General features: G+C 46.1%; 1 protein-coding gene across 1 annotated transcript; it reads left to right on the forward strand.

The window, feature by feature from the left end:
* The first annotated feature begins 6,490 nt into the window (after window positions 1-6,490).
* Window positions 6,491-7,786, forward strand: LOC148297226 (uncharacterized). The gene is made up of 4 exons (XM_088255511.1): window positions 6,491-6,561; window positions 6,654-6,935; window positions 7,011-7,480; window positions 7,765-7,786. The coding sequence occupies exons 2-4, from the start codon at window positions 6,681-6,683 to the stop codon at window positions 7,784-7,786; spliced, it is 747 nt and encodes a 248-aa protein (XP_088111637.1). The 5' UTR covers window positions 6,491-6,561; window positions 6,654-6,680.
* Window positions 7,787-9,306: the final 1,520 nt, after the last annotated feature.

Consider the following 9,306-nt stretch of genomic DNA (forward strand, 5'->3'; position numbering starts at 1 on the left):
TTTATCAAATTTTGACTTCTTTAATGTTTCTATGTCTAGTTGTGATCTGGAAAGTTTTACATTATTTTGATTTAAACTCAATATTTAGTGAATTTTCAAAGTTAACGTGTTCCAACCCAAATGTTTAGCAAAACTGAAATTTTAGTTTTAAATTTTCTTTATGAGTCTAGAGCCGAACCACCTGATTTTAAATATCCCAAAGAGTAGAACTATTATAGGAAGTGAATAGATTAGTTTTCCTTAACGCTTGGTTCTACGCTTGCTTGGATGTGAGGTTAAGGGAGTAACAATCGGGTTAAACAACTTGTCAAGTGTATTTTGGGGTTTTAGGTCTACGTGCGCTAGTAGGACACTCAAATTTGTTTCCTTATTTCCAATAAATTTTAATCAGTAAATTATCTTAACTAGGTGTTCTACTCTGAGTACTTTCAAGGACAAAATTGCACAAGGTTAAGCTAGCTGGACATGAGGTAGGGTTTCCTGATTTCCCGATGATTGGGCTATGTCACTTTTAATCTTGGTGCTTATATATAGTACTATAAATATGAATATTATTGTTGCGTTGCTTGGTGAATACTATTTGATGTTATGTGAAGATTATTGTTGATGTTTCTCCGTGGATATTATTTGACGTTGAGTGAATATTATTATGCATGTGATTAAGCCTGGAATATTATTGTTATTATCTATATTATTATTCTGCAGAGATAAATGATGTTTGCGTTGCATTACATATGCATCATAAAGACAGTGGTGTTTGGGGTGTGTGTGTTTGTCGTTTGAGGTATATCTAAGGGGTGGGAGAAGGCCTTAGATATATCTAAGTAAATTAAATGTGGAATATATTCAGGTGACGGGAGCAGAGCTTGAATATATTAAGGTGATGGGAGCAGGGCCTCTAATGATAAGTGAAAGTTGAGAAATTCGTAAACAAAAGAAAATTGGGTTAAGGGACAGATGGGTGCTAGTTTATATTTTAGGGTATTGGAGCCACAGTGGTAAAACGCATGGTATGAGACATGCAGACTTGTTGCCCTAGGATATGAATTAGTGGGATTAGAAGGGAGTGAGTTCATGACATCATCGCATATGCAAATTTATTTATCTGGTCTGATTACATAATTATCATATACCTTGTGTTGCTTGATGCATGACATTTTAATTAACTGTGATAGCTGACTTTGAGGGGTTTGATGGTACTCTACTGGGCATTAGAATGCTCATACCCTAATAGATTGTGCAGGATTAAAGAAGAAGTTTGAGGAAGCGGGTTCAACTAAGCGGCTGGGCTTTTGTTGTTGATTTGTGTAATTAATATTTGTAAGTAGTCAACCTTTTGTTAAAGATCTTAGTGTGTATTTAACTACGAGCTACTGCGACTCTGATTTAGTGTTGTTAAGTAAATTTGTATTATTTTGTGGCTCTTTTTCTCATTATATCATGGTTGTAGGAAGTTATTCTTATGACTATGGTATGACTCACACCCTGATTCGAGAATATTCCTTGTTTTCGAATCGGGTCGTGACAAGCCCTCAAGCCCCAAGCTTTTCCTTTCATCATCCTTCTCTTAAAACTCTTAAATCACCATAGCCATAACCACAAACAACAAGTTCTCAACACCCAAACTCAAGCCTATCCACACTAAGTCAAGCACATGCATTCTCATTTGCTAAACCTGCGGGTCTTTAGCTCCCACACTCCAAGCTCTCATGCCAAGCTCGCACAATCTCGGTTCAACATCATTAAGTCATCTTCAACCATGCAAAAGCACGACCAAGCATTCGTCAAGCTGTTGAAAATCTACTAAAGCCACCCATCCTTTATCTCCATCTCTCTCTCTCTCTCTCTCTCTCTCTCTCTCTCTCTCTCTCACACACACACACACACACACACACACACACACACACACACACACACACACACACACACACACTTAAAAAGCTCCATCTCAAATCTAAAACACCAATCATCCTCTCAAGCTAAGTTGAAATGATAGTCACACTACTACAAAAATTGAAATAGACGACGGGGAAACACCGTCGTCTTTTTCTTTTTCAAACCGTCATTAAATCGACGGTCGTCTTTTTAAATGTCAAACTACGACGGTAATTAACCGTCGTCTATTACATGTAAAGACGACGGTTTTTAAAAGAACCGTCGTCTATTAGTTGTAAAGACGACGGTTTTTATGAAAGAACCGTCGTCTATAGATATCTATAGACGACGGTTTTGTTGAAAAACGTCGTGTATTAGCTGAAAAGACGATGATTTAAAAAAAAAATCGTCATCTATTATCCCTAAAGATGACTGTTTGTTAAAATACAGTCGTCTATCAACTATAAAGATGACGGTTTCGTTGAAACTATCGTCATGTATTTATTGCAAAACTGACGTAGTGATTTTATATTTTAGCTTTTTTTTTTTTTTCCACTTCCAATGGTTCTCTACAACAATTTTAACTATAAAACCATAATGCTTTGTGAACAATAAATTCATATCCAAATATGCTATTACCCACTCATACATATGTACTCAAATTGTTTCTTTCTTAAAATTTGAAGATTCAATAGTAATTTCATAATTTACCAATATATCCAAATCGTTTCTTTCAAAAATTTAATAGCAATTACATAGCAGTTCTATATCCAACAGACATGAGCACAAGCTCCTAAAGCATATTTGGCATGCTTAACAGGTTCTCCTTTGATCCACCAGTTCACAGATATCTCGATCATTCGAATTATGAACCATTTGCATAGGTAAACTACCTCAACATCAAAGCACCACCTGCAGAAAATCAACATCTGTTCATTCTTCCCGTAAAAGAATCTATAATACCAGGGAAGCACAGAAAAACATAATTTAATTTTTGTCATCATTCCAAGCCGCTTTGCCAACAGAAAAATTATTTGCTCCTAAACATCAAATTGACATACATATCAGATTCTCAACAACAAAAGGATAACAGAGAAGCAGTAAAAAGATGCATATATTCAAATTGCTATTTGAAGCAACATTACAGGCAAAACGACATGAAGCTAAATTCTCCCCAATGACTAATAAAAGAAGTGGCTCTAACTCTAAGTGCGCAATAAAATGAATAAAAGATGAAGGAAGTGGCGATCTGCTCTGCTAAAATGAAAGTACACAGAGCACGTGACATGCACGAGCATATTGCATAAAAAGAAAGTGGTATATCATATATGCATGCACAATTAAATTAGCCCGTTGTTAATAATTTAGGATCATCACCTGCGCACGTCTCTTGCATTATATATAATTATTTGAACATTGCCTGTCCACTTTTTTATTAAATTTTTTTTTTTTTTTCAGATGGTTGAGATATGCATGACCTGAAATTGACAATTAAATAAGCCAAACCAAGTGCTTGTTAAATTATAGGTTGAATGGGTTTGAAATTCTAGCAACAGAGGTAAGCATAAACTATTGCAAATTGCTATTTGAAGTGCAGTTACTTGTTCAAACAGAATGCTATCTATACAACCTAAAGTGGAATTACCTGTTCAAACGGATGTTAGTGAAAAACTTTCTTGCAGCAGCCCTAGTGAACATCTTAAAACCACACTGCGATGCTGAAGAATACTATGTCATGATAACAGTTAAGTGCCTTCACTTAAGATTTGGTACACTATGCAGAAATTTGCAAAACATATATTGATAGAATTGGATCATGAACAAATTATCCCAAGACCTTCACTTTATATTTATAAAACGCAAATTGTTGGCGCTAAATCTTGAACAGATAGAGATGAGTGCAACTTACAAATGGGATGGACGATCGAGAGATCGATTGAATATTGGATGCCGATTCTTCCTGTCCTTGGATGCTGATCCTGAATAGAAAGAAGTCGAGACTCGTAAGGTCTATGGAACCGGTGTGGAACCAGCCTAAGACCCTCCGATGCTGAAGTAAGTTTGTTGTTTTAAGAGCTCTTGCTGTTGACCATATAGAAGTATAAAAGTCAAGCTGAAAAGTCTTACCCCTGTATTGTAGTGGAGGGGCCTATTTATAGAGGGCATTTAGTATGCTCTTAGTACTCATTTCCGATGTGGGACTCGTGGGAGGGCCCTAGGAGGTTGACACGAGTATTTAGATATTTCTGGCGGGTGCTTCGAGGCTGATTCTGTAGAATCGGTATGGAATACCGATTGTAGGCTGTGTTGGGCCTGCAGCGGCTGTTCGTGGCTTTGAGGCAATGCCATCGGTGGCCGATGCCGATTGTCCGAGGCCTTGGGTACTTGGGCGAGTTTATGAGATCCACGTGTCGTTGCACGAGTGGAGGGTCAGATATGGTACAAACAGTAGTCCCCCAAGTTGCCGATTGAGAAGCTTCTCGGTTGGGGACTTGAATGTGTATTCGGAGTTCTGACCCGGACACAATGGTCCCATAGTTGCCGATGGTGGTATGTAGTCCCCCAAGTGCCCAAGGGAGTGAGCTTGGAGAAGAGACGGCATGATGTGCCGATTGTTGCAAGAGGTGAGTGAAAACTCGTGAATATGCGGCTGTCGTTCGGCACGAGAGGTGAGTGAAAACTCAACGATGTGCGCCTGCCGTTCGGCACGAGAGGTGAGTGAAAACTCAACGATGTACGCCGGCCGATCGCTAGTGGAGTTGTGCTCGAAGGTGGCTAGATCCGCCACGTTCGGGAAGTTGAAGCGTCTCTGAGGATTGGAAGCGTTGCAACTGACGTTTGGTCTCCCCCATGCATGCGTGACACGTGGCGGCATGGCTTGTGAAGAGCCGCGGCGTTTCGTATCCCGATGCGTCGCTTCGCGTCCCGATGCTAAATCGGCTCTATAAATGTGAGGAGGGGACGAGAGGACAAATACTTGGAATTTTTTAGAGCGAAGAGAGCTTGTGAGAGGCGATTTCCGGCAACCGTGCGAAGGCTGAGCAGGCGATTTCCGGTGAGTGTGAACAAGGCGGAGGCGATTTCCGGCGAACTTGAACCACCGTGCAAACAAGGTATGTTGCCGTGTTTTGGCATTTGTATGAATCAAAGTGTTGAATTCGTTGATTTTTTGTTTGAACAAAGTATGAACAAGCATGAACAAGAGTGTGTAAGGGTAGAACAAGATTTTGATTTTAGCATAGCACTTAGTTTCCCTTCGTTTGTGTTTGTAGATGTCAGATACCGAATCCGAGGGTAGGCGTAGTCCGAGGGCTTATGAGGACGAATCGTCCTCGGGGAGTTCGTCCGAGGGGAGTGAGAGTGCCGATTCTGGGAGCTCTTCAAGCTGTGAAATAGTAGAGAAGGCGAGAGTGCGTGCCGAGGCTGGGGGCACTTCGACGAGAGTGCCTGAAGATGGGGAGCCTTCGACTTCGGGTCGGGAGGCCGATGGAGGTGGCGTGTCCGTTGCCGTTCCAGGGGAAGGGGTATTGAGGGTTGTCAGGGGGAGGCAACGGATTCCGATGGCGAAGCCCACGGAACCGTTGTTTGGAGTAGATGATTTAGAGCCGAACACGCTGACCGAGGCTGAATTGGCGAAGATTCGGGCGGAGTTCAATATTCCGGAATCGGTAGGGATGCGGATCCCGGGGCCCTTAGAGTCGCTCAGTGATAATGACAAGGGCGTGGTCTTCTTCACTGATGTCTTCAAGCATGGGCTTCGGCTGCCGTTGAAACATTCGGTGCAGAAGATATTGGCTGCGATCGGATATGCACCAGGGCAGTATAATCCAAACTTTTGGATTACGTTGCTTGGGATGATCGCAGCGTTCAGCTTGGCTGGCGAGGGGGAGCCGAGCTACGAACAATTTGCCCAACTGTACAGTGTGACGAGGGCGAAGAGTGCCGATAATGGAGGGTGGGTGCAGTCCAACTGTCTATCGGCAGGTCAGCGTGGACACTTTGTGGTTGGGGTGCCGAGCTCCCAGAAGACCTGGCGCAAGCGTCGGGTCATCGTCTCTGGTGACTGGGAATCGGCACCAGGAGTGATCGAGGAGAGGAGGATTCCTACGTCTTTCCAGACAGTCGGTAGGGTAGAGCCTGCCGTTCGGCAGTTCGTTGGTTGTTTTTTTTTTTTTTTTTTTTTTTTTTTTTTTTTTTTTTTGACCGTCTGATGTTTGTGTTTCAGTGTCCTTGAAACGGCCGTCTGCACCGATCAGAGAAGTGGAAGCGATCGAGAGGGTGAGGACGAAGATTGCCGAAGAAGATCGCTTCTTCAAGGAGTTGCTATACTTCCGGAACCTTTACAAGGCGGGCTTGATCGGCAAATCAGAGCACGACCGAAGGTTAAAGGAGGAAGAGGAAGAGGAGAAAAGGCAAAGTGAGTGATGCCGTTCGGCAGGCGTCGTGAGCGTCTTCCTCTTCATATCTACCGTTGGTGATATGACTTGTGTTTTTGCAGTGGCAGGTGGGCGTCCAATGAGCGAGGCGACCAGGAGGCGGCTGGAGGGGCATGGGGCGCCGAAGCCAAAGAAAGGGCAGTCCCCCCGACCGAAGAAGAAGGCGGCGGCAGGGGCCTCAGGTGATGAGCAGACGGTGGCGGATCGCCGCCGGGAGAAGCAAGCGGCCGAGGCTGAGGCCGTTCGGGAGGTGCACCTCTAAGTAACCGGAAAAAGGATGATTGAGGGTGCCCTCGACGCAACGCCGTTGCCGAAGCGGCCGAGGCTGAGGCCGTTCGGGAGGTGCACCTCTAAGTAACCGGAAAAAGGATGATTGAGGGTGCCCTCGACGCAACGCCGTTGCCGAAGCGGCCAAGGGGGCCGAATGAAGGGACATCGGTGGTGATTCCCGATGATGAAGGAGAGGGAGAGGAGGGGCCGGTGAACATTGCTTGCCCTCGGAAGGCCGTGCCGTTCATCAACAGCATGATCGATGGTGCTCAAATGGAGCTGTCAGAGATTGAGCAACTGTCGGTGAAGACGTTGCGCGAGCAGACCGGGCGAGCCTTCCGGCTTCAGGCTGCAGTAAGTGTTTAACTTGTTGTGTTTTTTGTTCAAGTGGTTATGCGTTCGGCATACTAACTTGGTATGTGTTATCAGGCTGATATGGAGATGTGGCTCTGCGTGAAGCGAGCCATCAATGCTGCCGAACGGTACCAAAAGAAGTTTGAAGAGGGCCGTTCGAAGATTGCTGAAGCCGGAAAGCTCATTCAGGAGGCCGACCGGCGTGCTGAGGAAAATGCTGCGAAGATAGCGGAGCTGACATCGAAATTGGCAGCAACGGAGTTGGATTTGGTGGCGGCGCAGGAGGCGAAGGCAGCGGTGGAGGTGGCTATGGATGCGGCCGAACGGTCGCATGGCAAGGAGGTAGAGGAGGCGAAGGCGAAAGCCGTAGATGACTACCGAGCGTCGGAGGAGTTCACGCTTCTGGTAGACAAAGAAGTCATGGAGCAATGTGACGACTTTGTCTACCGATTCAAGCGGTACAATGCAGATAAGAAGCTGAACCTGAACTTTCTCCGGGATCCGCCGCCATTACCGGAAGGGGTGACCGAAGAGATGGTGGAGGCGTACAAGGGGGAGGATGCCGAGCCCGAGGAAACCGACGACACCGATTCAAGCAGTGGGGAGGAAGAAGGTCATCCCGGGCCGAGGGCTGCCGTTGCTTCTACTGCCGAGCCGTCGACTGATCCTGTGCCTGCGTCAGCTGATGCCGATGTTGTAGCGACCGAAGCCGATCCACCCACCTCGTAGACTTTTTGTTTTTAACACTTTTGAGCGTGCCGAATGACATATTGTAAAGACAGATGGCCCTTCTGTGGCCTTTTATTTATCAATGTTAAGTTTGTTTCAGGTTAATGTGTTATGTCCCTTAATTCTGTATGTGTGCATGTCGTATGTAGAATATGTTTGATATAATATTGCTGAATGGTAGTGCCGTATGTATAGAATAGGGAGTTCCAAATTAAACCGATTACAAAAGTGGATGACCGAAGGTGACGACCGAAGGTATGACCTTTGTGTACAAAGGTGATGACCGAAGGGGCGTTCACTTGTAGTAATATTTGAGATGTTCTACATTCCAAGGGTGGCCGAGGGTTTGACCATCGGTACCACGCAAACGGTAAGTGCCTGGGCGGCAGATGGTGACAACTTCGTAAGGACCTTCCCAAGATGGACCAAGGGTGCCGTCGTTGGAGTCCTTGGTGGCGAGGGAGATTTTGCGTAGTACCCAGTCCCCTACTTTAAACGATCGGCGTCTGACGCGCGAGTCGTAGTAGCGGGAAGTCCGTTGTTTGTAGGCGGCATTCCGAAGCTGAGCCTGGGAACGGTGTTCCTCAATGAGGTCCAGGTTGAGAGTGAGCTGGGCTTCGTTTTGCTCTGGCTCGTAAGATGCCGTTCGGCACGAGGGTGCGTTGATCTCGACTGGAACAACGGCTTCGGAACCGAAGGCAAGGGAAAATGGCGTCTCGCCAGTCGACCGTCGGTAGGAGGTATTGATGGCCCATAGCGCTTCCGGAAGGAGATCGGGCCATGCTCCTTTAGCTGTCCCAAGCTTTTTCTTCAGCGTCTTCTTGATGATCTTGTTGATGGCTTCGACTTGGCCGTTCGACTGTGGATGTGCTGGGGAGGCGAAGAACAGGTTGATGCCAAATCGGTGGCATAGGTGCCGGAACTGAGAGGAGTCGAATTGTTTTCCGTTGTCGGTGATTATTGCGTTCGGGAGGCCGAATCGACAAATGATATTCTTCCATACGAAATGTTCAACCCTGGCTGCAGTGATTGTTGCCAAAGCTTCGGCCTCGGTCCACTTGGTAAAGTAGTCGACGGCGACGATGGCGAATTTGACCTGTCCCTTGCCCTGGGGCATAGGGCCGATGAGGTCTAAACCCCATTGGGCAAAGGGCCATGGGCTAACAATCGGAGAGAGTGGTTCGGCAGGCAGCTTTGGAACGGAGCCGAAACGCTGGCATTGATCGCACTTCTGGACCAGGGTGGTGGCATCGGCATGGAGAGTCGGCCAGTAGTACCCTTGCCGAATGGTCTTGAAAGCCAAAAATCTAGCCCCAGAATGGTTTCCACAGGCCCCCTCGTGAATCTCTCGTAGGACGTAGTTTCCCTGCTGCGGGGTCATGCACCGAAGCAATGGTAAGGAGTGACCACGCCGATAGAGAATCTGATTCAGAAGGAGGTATCGTGCCGACCGGCGGCGGATAGTCGTTGCTTCAGATTTGTGGTCAGGCAACGTGCCGTTGGCGAGGTAGGCGTGGATAGGATCCATCCAACTTGGATCCTGCCGAACGGCATGTACTTCGAGGTCGATGGTACTGCGCCGAGTGAGGACCTCGATCGGCACATGGCGCCCTATGTTGTCGTCGATCGCCGATGCAAGGCG

Source organism: Prunus avium, chromosome 1 (genome assembly GCF_965620075.1).
Source record: "Prunus avium chromosome 1, drPruAviu1.hap1.1, whole genome shotgun sequence".
Classification (NCBI taxonomy): domain Eukaryota; kingdom Viridiplantae; phylum Streptophyta; class Magnoliopsida; order Rosales; family Rosaceae; genus Prunus; species Prunus avium.